Raw genomic sequence first — 14709 nt, forward strand, 5'->3', positions numbered from 1 at the left:
AACCGTCAAATCCGAGAGACAGGGAAATCGATGAAGGTTTGACTCCATAAGTTATTTTAAAAAAAATTCTGTGTCATTTTCGAAATTTTTTTCGAAGCATCCAACGCTTCCAAGAATAGCTCAGCTTAAAACTCGCGAAAGCACTTGAAAACATTCTTCACTGCTTGCATTCGACGTAATGGCACTTCCCTGCAGGAAGTTGATGGGTTTAGGTTCATTTACTCACTAAAGCTTATAGGGCAAGAAAAATTTAACATTAAATGCGATATAGTCCGGCTGTTTCTTTTACATGGCAACCAATTCTGTTACCGAATTTAATATGCGGGGTTTTGTTCTTGCATTTTGATGGTTTGTTCTCAAATGTTTTTGTCCTAGTTGATTGCGAAAATGAAGTTATTCTAAAGCTAAGAGTTTTTCCGGATTCATTTAAATATGTAGAGAACCCCCCCCCCCTGCTTTTCATTGAAAAACATAAATATTAAACGCAACACCTGGTTTTGCAGTTTTATCGTTATGAATAATCTTACTCCCTTGTAATTGAACTATTCTATTAAAGAATGGGAGATCGGTTGACGTCGTAATTGATATACTTAACAAAACTGCCGATTTGGTTCAGATCAAATCGTCAAATTTTGCTTTTTTTTTATCGTTTAAAATTTTTTTATCGTTTTTTTCTGCTTAAAAGGAACGTTATTTTACGGCATCACGTCAGATGGCATCACATCATGGTAACTCATGTGATTTGCAATTAGTGACTTGTTACTTATAAATCAGCATTAAATGATTTGCTATAGTTTCGAATATAACGAAGTAATCGTTAGTTAATAACTTAAAGAGAAACCGTCGAATTTTCCGTGAAATTTCTTTCTCAAGTCTCTACATTTGGGAAGACATCGTTCGATGTTATTATTGATATACTTACCAAAACTGCCGATTTTTTTTTTTTTTTTTTTAAGATCCTTCTTAAACAATAATTTTTTTGTGTCGGGCAACTTTAATTCAAAACATTATTTCACAGTGCCCGAGATAGCTTCGCTTCCATAGTAACTCATGTGTTTTGCAGTTAGTGACTTGTTAGTTTCGAATATAGAATGACGCAGTAATCTTTCAGTCATAACTGTAAGCGAAACCTTCATATTATCCGTGAAATTTCTTTCTCAAGTCTCTACATTCGTGATTCAAAATTTAACTTGATTAGCTGTTCAACTCTTGCTTTAAGAACTTGATTCAAGTTCAAATGATGCTCATACACGTTATTACTTCTGTTAAGTGAAAATTTAATTATTTTGTATTTGATCACTATTTTGTGCTTTATGGTTTTAACTTTTCAATGTTTTGTTTTTCAGGTCGTTGTTGCAATATGTAGCCGGCTACTTATATTGTGTTCTTCGTTGCCAATCTGAGGTTTAAAAGACAAGATGTCTCTAAGAACTCCTTACTATTCAGACTATAATCCTAATGATGATCGGCATGCCGATCAACAATACCTGATGCCCTCTAGTGGTAGAGGGCGTAATGGTCTTCCAGATTCTTTTTACAGAGGCGACACTATGCCTCTACGACATATGTCAAGTAATGCCAGTGGTGATATTCCTACTTCACAAAAGAAACGAATAGGTACTTTAGGTAAGACTTTTTGCTACTAATCACTTTTGGTGTTATGTTTCTATTAATAGCCTAGTTTCTTAAAATTCAATTTTCTAGAGACATTATGCTGTAGATTTGTAGCAAAACTTATTGACTTTTAAAAATTGGTTTAAAGTACGTGTTTTGATTTTTTACAGGCTACAGGGTCAATGATAACTCTAATTTTATTAATTACATAGATAAAAACGTTTATGTAAGCTTGGTATTAAAATTCAAAAATGTTTTAAATGCATCCTAACGCCGAAAATGTTTTTCTCGATAAAACATAGTGGAGAGGAGAACAGTAAATTTTATTCATACCTAAATATGCGATAAAGATTCACATTGCATTATATCGAAGCCCTTAAGCATTTTCAAAAGGGTTTAAATTTTAGAATTGCTTGTCGTACTAATATCCGACCAAAATGATTAGGAATCACATCTAATGTACAATTCTTTATTTACTGCAATATAAACGCACTTAAACTGTTAAAGGATCTGTGTAATATCGGTTGAATTGGGTAACTTCCGAATTGTCTTATCAAATAAATACCCGCCTACTTTACAAATTTTTGCTTTCAGCATTAATTAATTTGAAATGATTTAATCAAATATAAATTGATGAATTTGTTGAATTGCGTCGCTTACATTGCTCGTACATCGTTTCTAACTAATATAACTAGTAGAAAGCTTTTTTACTATGTAACCACGTTTCCTTGATACCTGAATGTCGCATGAATTTTTCAAACCGGATAGGATTTTGACGTGTAATAGCAATATTCTGTCAGTTGGGATTTCATGCCGACGTTTCATTTTCAAGCTCCGGTTATCACGAAGGTAGACAAATTCTTCTTTGAGATTGAGACACTTTTAAGAAACAATGAACACAAGTTTACTGTAGATTTGCCGGTTAAGGAAAGACGGATTAATGCTTTCGCGGCATCGTGACCCACCGGTGGGTCTCACTAGACTTTCAAACTAGACGTGCGTGTCCACCGGTGGGTCATCTACTATGGAGCATTACATTGCTGCTGAAGATCCTTGTGTATACTGGAAGCACTTTATACCGTACATACAGCTACATGGGTAGAGGTCGAACTAGGAAAAAAAAATATATTGAAGCTTAAAAATCATGTGGAAACAATATTATTAAAAAATAAAATAAAATTACGTCTTTCGAAATGAAGCTATAGTAAGTTGTCGTGAAAGTGTTAAGGAAGAGTTGTACACTGTTAAAAATGGGTATTCAAAAATAATGAAAATTTACTCATTTTTGAATACTTTCATTACTCAATATAGCTCCGAATCAATAAGGTTCAATTTTGAGAAACACATGTACTCATTTCATGACTCGTATTTCTCGTATGTTTGTATTTGATGCCACATTTACTCATTTTTGAATCAATTGTATTCAAAAAAAATGAATACATTCAGAGTTTCATTTTTGAATACATTTTTTTTAACAGTGTAGTGGAAAATAACGCACCACGATCACTTAAGGCCTTAAAGGTGGTGCGAAATGTTAAGAGATTCACGCCAACTTATTAGCAATTAAAAGTAACCTTTGATGAAAGTTAATTAATATGAAAAAAAATATCTCGTAATATATTGAGAGTCGCTGATGTCGCACCATTTTATTATCTTTCCATCAGAATTTCCTGGTTAAATAACGAAAAACAATGCATTCAAAATTACTAATTTTTTTTTTTGCAGTCTAGTGTACTACTAAAAGACATTTATGCATAGTATTTAATAATTATGCCCCCCCCCCCCCGCCTCCAAAAAAGAGGCCCAATGTATGTTAGAGTTTTGAGAGTGAATTGTTACGTGCCATCAATTATGTCATTCTGATGAACCTGTATTTTGCGCATTTCGAAAACATTATCCTGAAAATGTAGGAAGATGATCGTAAGCATATTCAGCAGTTCGCTTTTCGCAGGTTATTTCGAGTTCGATCAGTCTTAATCAGAGAAAAGTTTACTATTTCTCATAACTTGGCTATTACTGACAATGTGGACCTGATCAACTGTCTGGGGGAATCCCCAGACAAAAAGTAAGGCATAATTTTGAAGTTTTCTTTCACCGCCTTCGGCGTAAAAATAAACGAACTATTTACTACTACAACTACATTTTTTAAAATGTAGTGACTACAAGCTACTTTTGAAATGTAGTCGCTACTTTTAGGAGATGAACTTTCTGGAGTATACAATTTACGCTCATTTTAATGACATTTACAATTTACGCTCATACTAATACATTTCTTATACCCGTAAATATTTTTTCCTGGACTTTGAACTCCGCGAAATTTCTTGTTGGCATTGCAGTTTGAATAACCGTTATTTCAAGTATTTTATGTGAATAACTGTTTTTACCAAATAAAAATATAAATGTACCTACTTCACTGGAAGGGGGAAAAAACTTCTTTGTATTTTTACAGAAAAAGCTGCCTTAGTATTTCAAAGATATTTTTCATTAGATTTTAATCAAATCAGAAAACAAAATGTATTGTGAAATATTGAAAATGTTACTTTTTCAAATGCAGTCTTTATTTCTGAATTGCATTTATAGCTGAAATGCACGCTAAAGTCGGTAATAAAACGTGTCACAACTACTATTTCGACTTTTCTCATTGCTATTGCAGAAAGCTGGGATCGAAGGTAGTAATTGCCAGAAAAATCCTTTGCTACTAAATTGAAGAATTTTCTGAAATTAGGTAGGGATGTAACTTTCTATTGATAATGCCGGTTGCAATTTCCTGTAACAAAGTGCTAGTGTTTGCTACTTTAAGAAATTGCCAGTGTGCTCCGGTTTAAGGGTTGTCTCGGGAAAGCGTTCTATATAAATTATGTGTGCAGCAAAATCACAAACTCAAATTGCAACACCATTAATGTGTGAGATAGTGCCAATAGTAGGAGAATATGGGGCGAAGTGAAATAGTTGAGATAACTTGCCTTTTTCGAAATGAACAAATTGGAAACTTGTTTTGAAAATCGCAGTACATAAACAAAGGACGATGTATTTCGTAATAAAACTTGCATTGAAACGTTATAGTTTTGGAAGAAATTTTATACCTTGAAAAAAAAACAAAGTGGCATAATTTAATTTATTTTCCATATGGCAAATTGAAAAATAAAATGTTTTTTCAATGAAATATTTTCTGTTTGTTAACGAAACATATTTTTGATCGAATGAATAAATGGAACAATAACCGATTAAATAAATAAAGTAGTAAATGATTATAAAGAAAAAGTAAATGAGTGAAAAAAATAGAGATGGATGAGGAAATAAGTGAATTAATGCATAAATAAGTAAATTACTAAATGAAGTAGTGTAAATGAATTAATTCATAAATGCATACTTAAGTGATTTTATAAATGATTCAATAAGTAAACGAAATGAACTATTTCACTTTGCCTCACTTGACCAATTGCACAAAATATTTGACATTAAAAAAGAGCTTTATATTAAATAATGCATCTAATATTAGTCGGTCTCAGTTAATATTTAAACTGATGCAAAGAAGAGCTTTATTATTTTATCATAACAAACATATTTTTAACTTACAACAAAATGTTGCAATATGAGTGTCAACTTTTGAAAATGACTTGTATTAACATATGCTTTGACATTCCACCATTTAACTTCGTCCCGCTATTTCACTTCACCCCGCAGTCCCCTATTATTTTGTACCCCCCCCCCTTTTTTAATTTTAAAATTTTCGTATGTGAATAATGAATTTGAATATACAGTAGCACTTGGCTTATCTGATGTTCTTTTAACCGTAACTTTTTTAACCGAAATAGGATTCCTTAAAATTAATTTATTTTGGTAAGTGAACAATATTATTTCCAGGTCACTTAGAGAAAGGTCGTTCCAGCCGAAGGCACCGAATTATATCTCTGTATTTCTATCATTTCTGTTTTTTCTCCTTCCCACCAGTAAATTTTTGTAACACTTTAAACTACTAGTTTTGAAAATGCTATAATTCAAAAATGATCGCTTCTGAAAGTAAACTATTGGTTTGTTAAGTAATTAATTTTGCTACCACTTATTTTTTTTTAATTAAAGAAGAAAAAAAAATAAGTTCGCTCAGTTATTAATGACGCAATTAAGATTAAAGTTTACAAAATATGTCTTCTAAAATTTACAGTACATTTTCTGACTAGTGGGACGTTTATTGAGCAAGTTCATTGCGCATAATTATTGTAATATAATTGGAAAAATCATAATCGTTATTTTCTAAAAGTGTGTACAGATTTAAATACAGAGTTCAAGTTTATGCGGCCTCCGGACTGCCAATTTTAAATTCGTCTTTTATCCGAAATTTTCGATTAACCGAAGTTGGTTCCTTCCCGATTACTTTGATTAATCGATATTCTACTGTACTTTTTATATACTGAACTGCAAATAAAAGCTGTACACGAAATGTAACTTGTGAAAATCTAATAGGATATTGTTGGTGTTAAATAACAACGTTGGTAGCAAAAGAAATGACTAAAAGTTTTACCAAATTTAAATTCAGATAAAAATACAAGTCAGATTGTAACAGTATTTATTTCATCTTCAATAAATTTCCTTTTTCATCTTTCAAAAAGCTCTCTGACCAGGGTTGTCCTATTTTGTCCACCCCCTAAAAAATCGCTGGAAAAAACCGTCCCGGACAAAATGTCATTTTGTCCACTTCATCAGTAAACTGAAAGTTTTTAGTTAAAAATTTGAAGTTTGAAAATATTAATTATATAGATTTTTCCTATTCAAGTAATATTTTGATATAAAAATAGTATACATAAATATGTATGTAAACAACTGATTGCAAAATATTTTAAAGATAAAATAAAAAATTAAGATCAATTGAAGTTTATGTAAGTGTGTTAATAAATCAAATGAGTGTTAAAATAAATTGTAATGCATGTAATAGCATTTATAAAACAAGCACATCAGCTGTAAATTTTAAGATGTTTATCTGTGATATGGAGGTTTATTGCCCATGATAAGTGCATTTATGGAATTAAAAAGTAGAAATAAAAGTTTTTAAAGGTTGGAGTTTCAAAACATTAAAAATCATATTTAAATAAAAAATTATTAAATGAAAACAAAAAACCCGACTGCGTAAAAACCAAAAAAACTAAAAAGAAAAATGTATAAGCCACTGTAGTTTAGAATGTTATTAAGTACTACTGAATAACTACACCGTTCAATAAGTTTTATAACGGTACACAGATAAGACAAGTCATAAGTTCAAAAGCAGAATAAAAGGATCAACAGTCGGGGCTCATTCCTTTCTGATTCAAGGAACTCCGTAAAATTTGAATGAGCCCCGACTGTTGATCCTTCTATTCTGCTTTTGAATTTCAGATTTGTCTTATCTGTATACGGTTATAAAACTATTTCAACGGTGTAGTTATTCAGTAGTACTTAATAACATTCTAAACTACAGTGGCTTATACATTTTTCTTTTTAGTTTTTTTGGTTTTTACGCAGTCGGGTTTTTTGTTTTTATTTAATATTTTTTTATTTTACACTTTTTAGTTAATTTTCATTGACTTAGTTATTATGACTAGAAGACGGTACATTTCGCAATCTTGTCATTTCATTGAGAGAGTTTGTATCGTGAGGTTTATTAAGTAACTTGCGGTGGTCAAAACTACTAATAATTAGTCTCTCTAGAGACCTAACTCGGCTTAAAGCTACATGTGCTTGACCTTCGGCAAAAATGCGCGAACTTAAGTCAACTGCAGCACAGCTGTATAAACAGCCTGTATAACTCATGATGACGCGAAATCCGAAACGTCGTCAGCCAAATCTTTATCGCAAAACTAAAAAAACATGGCAAGAAAGTACACGTTGCGAAACTCAGTCCCTTGAATCAAGGCAAAAACAAATGCAACATGTTAGAGTTGAAAATCCGAATTAGTAGACTTTCTTTCTTTTGGTGCTTATTGCACCGGTTTATTTTGATGAGGCCTACAATCTGAGTGTCTTGCCTTCGTTACGCATAATATATTTTTTATTACTGTACAGGATAAAGAACACATGAAAGAATTTACATCAGAAAGAGAGGAAAGTAAATCCGGAGCGAGTGTCTTGACCCACCGCCTCAAGTGGGAGAAGCAATCGCTTAGACCACTCGACCACTAAGATCCCAATTAGTAGACTTATTAAACAAAAAAAAAAAATTAGGCAGCGAAAACTACCTGCATTTGTCGCACGCAGGTAGCGTGCGACACAGTGTGCAACACCCAACGTGCGCCGATCCCGAACTGACAAAATGTGGCAACTTGTTGTTGATATGGTGAATTTTGATAACTGTCATGTGTTTAGTGACACTCCCAAGGTTAAAATAAATCGATTGATGTAATAATTACCAAAATTGGTCAACGCGTTTAGCCCCTAGAAAGTCACATAGGAACAGACATACATATACTTATAAACACATTGCCCTCATTTGCGTCGCGCACGCGCAGTCGGGTAAAAAATGCAAGCAGCGAAAATGCGTGCGATACGATGCCGAATTAACAACAAAGCGACTGGTTGTTGCTGTGGTGAATTTTGATTACTGTGTTTAGTCACGCTTGTAAGGTTAAGACAAATCGATTGACGTAAGAATCATCAAAATTGGCCAAGGCGTTTAGTTTCTACAACGCCACATATGTAGGAACAAACATACACCGACCCATAAACACTTTACCATCCTTTGCGTCGCACAAAACGGGTGAGGTTTTGAAAGTGACGGGCTTTTTCCCGCGTTGTTGGTAAAAAGCCCGTCAAGAAAGTACACGTTGCGAAACTCAGTCCCCTGAATCACGACAGAAACAATTGCAACATGTTAGAGATGAAAACCGAATTAGTAGACTTTCTTTCTTTTGGTGCTTATTGCACCGATTTATTTTGATGAGGACTACAATCTGAGTGTCTTGCTTTCGTTACGCATAATATATATATATATATTTTTTATTACAGTAAAGTTTACATATAGTAGATATTTAGTAGACTTAGTAAATAAAAAATTCAGGCACTGAAAACTACCTGCATTACCCAGGGTGCGCCGATCCCAAACTGACAAAATGGCAACTGGTTTTTCAAATGGTACTTTTGATTACTGTCATGTGTTTAGTGACACTCCCACGGTTAAGACAAATCGATTGACGTAAGAAATACCAAAATTGGCCAAGGCGTTTAACCTGTAGAACACCATATAGAAACGGACATACATACATAGACTGATAAACACATTACCCTCCTTTGCGTCGCGCACGCGCAGTCGGGTAAAAAAAAAAGAAAAACTACTTGATATTAATAAAAGAAATCTTGGCATGAAGTGAAATCTGTTCTTGCAATACACATACAAATGTGATGATCAGCAACAGGCTCTGATTAGGCTGTTCCTAATCAATTTATTAGTCCCCAATGAAGAAGAATGGCGCTTTTAAAGCTATCTACCCTCTTGCCTATCATAGCCTCTTCCGGTACACTGTTCTGAGTACCCACAACTTTACTAAAGAAGTAATTTTTCTTAACTTGTATGACATCAACATATCCATAAAATATGCTGAGTACATAAATATTTTACTATGGGGTGACATCAATAAAAACTCGAAAAATATAAAATATTTTTATTGTATAAATCTTTGTTTTGTATGTATGTCTCCAAGCATTTCGTTTTACTTTTCCATTGAGTTTATTTCTACTATTGTATATAATAGTCTAATCATGCCCAATAGCTTATTCACATTGTTAAATTTTATTACTTTTAAGTAAATTATGATCTAAATAAAATAGGCTGCACCAATGTGTAATTAAATTTTTTTTTAGATTTATGAAATTCTAAAGCTAATGATTCTCCTTTAATTAAATGATTAATTCATAATAGAAAATGTATTAGAGTAATATACTAATATTATTACACCATAACAATAAATTTATGTATGTATAATCGGTTTATTTTTCATTTTGTCCATTTCGTCCAGTTTTGTCCATTTTGTCTAGTTTCTTCCGACGTCTCTGACCCTGTCTCTGACCCCAAAAAGCGAAACTCTCTCATACTTTTAAAAACTACTCTATTTTCAATCACATTCGCTTAAATTTTTTCAATCAGACTTGGCCGCTTTTGATAAGTTATATTTGGAGACATACTCCATCCAAAATTGTTCCATTTCTGTCTGGAGACAGTTTTCGATTTTCGTTTACTGTTTTGCCTTTCTCCTTTGATAATTTGCTTTGTTTCACATTTTCAAAATTGTTTCAGTTTTTTTCTTTTCAAAGAGTAGAAATACTTTGTTCTTTTTTTTTTCGGAACTTCTTATGAGACGTTTCGGTTTCAAAGAATTCTCTTTTTATCGCATTTATGAGTTATATTAGTAATTAATGATGCTCATGATTGGTGCTTAAAGTTTTATAGAAACTGTACGTGTTAATATTCAGGATATTTCGAAACGATATGCTTTTATGCATACTGAGATCTTCTTTCTTTTCAAGTTTAGATTTATAATTTCTCAGATAAGTGCTACAATGGTATAAGTTTCCAAATAGCAAGACAAAAAAGAAGAAAGGGCATCTCATTAATTGTCTAGAATTTTTTAATATTTGTATTTGTGAACCATTTTAACATCTTCAAGAAGTTATAATTTTTTACCCTTTTATATTTCAGGTTCTTTACGTTATAGCAATAAAAACAAAGTGTTTTATAACATGAAAATTATTCCAATTCAAGCATTTTTCTTTTCTGAATGTATTTTTTAATTGATTTCAATATTTTTCAACGATTTCAATTCTTAATTTCATGTGTAATAGGTGCAAAAAGGGAAAATAAGAAATCAATCAAGTGTCCCTCCGTCAGTCCATGAAATTTCATTTTCACAGGTAGGGGAACTATCCTAATTACTTAAAAATTGGTTTAGGTCCTCGGGAAGTACTTGAATCGCCAATTTTACAACAATTTAAAGGGCTGCAATTTTTACAAGATTTAAGTCACCATTCATTCAAGTCATAATTTTGCATGAGAGCTCACAGGAGCTTAATTCCTAGTCTTCCGCTCAAATTTGATATTTTCACGTATTTGTCTCAATTCAGAACATTTATGCACGAAAATAAGACTGTAGAGCTCTTGCACTCCTTTTGTTTGAAATAATGCCCTGTATACTTGGATTTCATTTTTATTCTAGGAGGAAATCAAATTGCAAACTTAGAAAGAAAAAATTACTATAAATTGTTCTTTGATTTGTAAATGAAAATAATATTTTGAGAGGCATGTGGAGAGTGCGAGAGAACGTAGCGGTGCCAAAATAGCCCTGGGAGCAATAATGAACTGTATACTGAATTGATATTGAGTAAACATCGACGAATAAACAAGGTGTACTGAAATTAACAATTCAGTCAGCTTAAAATGCAAGTATTTAAAATCGCAACAGAAATCTAGAAAATTGGCGAGGATGAAACTGAAACCTCGTTGCAGATTTCTTTAATACTACGTAGAATTAATTTCTCATCACTTTCTTGAAAATAATGTGGGTTAGGTAGTTTGATACAATATTTTTGTTTTTCTTGGAACAATTTGGAGAAAATGTTGAACTTTAGTGTGATAGGAACTGGAGTGTTTTTCCTTTTTTTTTTAAATTTCTTTTCTTTTTTCTAACTCTTTCTCTTTTGGAAAGAAAATAAAATAAAAAAGAAATAACTTTTTTTCACATTATCTTCTTTTTTTTTTTTTTTGCTACATCTGCATGATTAAGGGAATCATTCAACTCTAACAAAATTCGATCGAATCCAATGCGATCAGTTGAATTTACTTATTTACCAATCGCACAGCCAGGAATTTCCTTTGCCCCTCCCAAAAGGAAAATTTCTTGCTACGCTACTGGTTGTTAGAATTTGATCGAATCAAACCTTATCGAGTTGAATGAGCCCCTAAATTCGAGCTATTACTCTTTCGCTTTCAGATGTCATTAATCCTATGGAACAAGAAACATTACTAGACCCAGGTCCTGTTCGACTGCAACCTGGATGGGAATCTCGAAATGCACCAAGTGATGAGCTTAATTACAAAACCATGACGCCGAAGGTAGATTTTGACGGAAAGCCACCAGTAGATAGGTAAGATAGTTTACTGTTTTGTTGAATAAAAAGTTCTAAGTAAAAGAATCTCTTACACTGGTTCTAATAAGATGAGGAAGTTCATTTCTTGTTAGGAAGAACAAGCAGCATATTCAGGCTCTGTTAACACTTTGAGGACCTTAGATTCTGCTGTAGAATATGTAACTTTGCGGTGCTTAAAATAATCAAACAATAACTTTAAAAAAAAGAAGGATTTTGATGTCTAAATATGTACATAATTTAATTTATAAATTCTGCCGAAATTTAAGAAAAGTGAAAAGTTGTCTAATTTAAAGGCTTAGCAAGAAATGGAACGAAACTTTACCTTCTGCATGTGGCAGGACATCTATCTTCAAACCACGTAAAAGATGTCTTCCATTAAGATTGAATAAATACCTATGTGCTTGAAAAGTAAAATAAGATATAACCCAGTGCTGTAGAGTCGGAGTCAGACTTGAAGAGTCGGAGTCGAACTGATAATGGGGTCGAGGAATCAAGAGTCGAAGGTTTAGAATTTCATGAGTCGGAGTTTTCCCATAAAGTCCGTAACTCTGCTAGTAATTGCGGAGTCGGAGTTGAACTGAGTTTGGGGAAAAGGAGTCGAAGTCTGTCATTTTTCCTCCAGCTCCACAGCTCTGGATATAACAACGTTTTGTTGCGCAAAATTTGCAGATTACTGCAGACACATGTTTCGAGGTTTCAAGGAACCCCTTTTTCAATGCAATTAAGTGTGAGCGTTAGGATGAAAAATCAAGCGAGAAAAGCAACACGGTGGAACAGAAGACAGTTTAAATAGTAAAAAATTGGAGATGAACGACAAAGAAAAGTAAAATGAAATCAAAACGTCGAAGTTTATTTCATAATTCCATCAAGAAAAACCGTTAAGTAATAAATTTCCAAAAAATCCAATAAACTATAAATATTGTCATGCAAACGAAACCTCTTATGAATAAATTAGCAATAAATTTATCGTCGGGAAGAATTATGTAACGAAGCAACTGTAACATTTATAGAAAGGCAGAAAGAAACAGAATGAATGAAAAATAATTAAAAATTAGTTGATCACAAAACATGCTAGCCAAATATATTAAAAAAAAAAAATGTACCGACAAAGAACTATAATAGGGAATGATATGAAGATGCCATTTATATCAAAAATTTTGATATAACACCTTTTATAGAAATGGAAGCCAAACTGCAGGGAAAATATGGTATTGCAGTAAGATCGTTAACTAAAATAGAATAGGGTAACGGCACCAGTCACAGACATGCTTGAGACATTGCTCTCAGGTTAACTCAATTTTCTGAGCCTTTCAATGAATTTAGGTTTTTAAATCTATTTTTCTCTCATGCAACAACATCTCATTTAACATTTAGCTGCTTCTGGATTCTCTGAATTGGTTAATTCTATTTTTATTTGCTCAATTTCAAAAAAAGTCCAACCCTCAGTTAATGACACCGAAAAATCTGATGATAACCAGTAACAGACAGAAGGAGGAAAAGATGAGTAACAGACAAAATTAACTTTTTCTCTTCAAAATGTGCATAACTTCTTTATTTTTAGAACTAAAGTCTTATTAAATTCAAATGAACATGAAACACCAACTGACCTCGTGGTGACTGCACATAACCTTTCATCACTGCCTTGTAAATATCAACTGGCTCATGATATTCACTCTGATAACACTGGATGACTGCACATGCAGTCAGTATTCATGGGCCTCAGCAACATCCGTTTTACCCGCCTAAAAGGCTTATTATTCAAATCCAAACGTATGACTTTCTGTTACTGGACCCTTGTCTGTTACTGGTGACCGTACCCTAGTTCTTCAGAGTTTGGAAACATTCTCAAAAATCAAGATCGGACAAATTTAGCCATTTTTGGAAAATTTGATGAGGGTTGACATTAAAAGAGCGATTCGAATCGCAACAGCTTTGAGCAATGCTAGACCTACTTAGCTGTTGTTTTTTTCACATATTTTTGATGCTCTTTCAAGCGAAATTTTTAAGAACGTCTGGTCTGTCCGATGGATGTGTGGCATGTATAGTCTGTCGTTCAATTTATGTGTGATATTGTGGTCTTGCATAATTGGACAGACCCGACGTTCTTTAAAATTTCGCTTGAAAGAGTAGAATGGAAGCAGCGCAAAACTGAGCAATATGTTCGCTTAAACCCTAGCTGATGAGTTGATGTTTTTGTAACGTAATAGGTAAGGTGGCGTGTACATAATCTCATCATAAATAATTGTTGTGCACTCCAAGAAAGTAGAGCAAATTAAAGAATGAAAATGTCATTTTTTTTAAATTAATGCAAAAACAACTAAAATAGTATTTAAAGTGACATACAGACCTCTATATAAAGCCATATATGGACACTAAAAAACGTTTGAATGCTAAAATCTAATTCTTCTGTGTGTCCAATAAGAAACTCCATCTCACCTATTAAGGGTTAATGGCGAACCGCTAGTTATAGTTATTAGTTTTTTCAGTAAATCAAAGAAAATCTAAGGAATTAATTAGATTTTTGTCCGAAAATTGCTGAACATAAAGAGCTAATAATATATTTTATAACACACCTTGCATTGAAACGTTATTTTTCATTTTGGGCTTTAAATTTGTATCTTTGAATAATAACAGGAAATTATCACTTTTTCCCATTCATGGGGAAGCGTGATAAACCTATTTTCCCATTAAATATTTTCGATTTGGTTATTAAAAACATTTTTGTGTAAATTAATGCATGCATGAATGAATGAATGAATAAAATATTTAAACGTTAAATGAATCAAATAATAATTTAATAAATGAGTAAAGAAATAAGTGGATAAAAAAAATGAATAAATTACTGAATGAACGCCTAAATAATTAGCTGATTAAGTATGCAAATAAAATCTTTTAAAATAATCTTTTTCTCTTTGCCCTGCATGACCATCGATAAAGTTTATACTGATTGCTTACAGTTAAAAAATCCCTATTAATGAAATAAATAAATAC

General features: G+C 32.5%; 1 protein-coding gene across 1 annotated transcript in view; it reads left to right on the plus strand.

Moving 5' to 3' along the window:
- The first annotated feature begins 1361 nt into the window (after positions 1 to 1361).
- LOC129218833 (equilibrative nucleoside transporter 3-like) overlaps positions 1362 to 14709 on the plus strand; it is a 104932-nt gene continuing 91584 nt past the window's right edge. The window contains exons 1-2 of the mRNA XM_054853155.1: positions 1362 to 1626; positions 11562 to 11715. Coding sequence (XP_054709130.1) covers positions 1419 to 1626; positions 11562 to 11715 — 362 coding nt within the window. The 5' untranslated portion in view covers positions 1362 to 1418. The remainder of the gene's footprint in view (positions 1627 to 11561; positions 11716 to 14709) is intronic.

Source organism: Uloborus diversus, chromosome 3, assembly GCF_026930045.1.
Source record: "Uloborus diversus isolate 005 chromosome 3, Udiv.v.3.1, whole genome shotgun sequence".
Taxonomy (NCBI): domain Eukaryota; kingdom Metazoa; phylum Arthropoda; class Arachnida; order Araneae; family Uloboridae; genus Uloborus; species Uloborus diversus.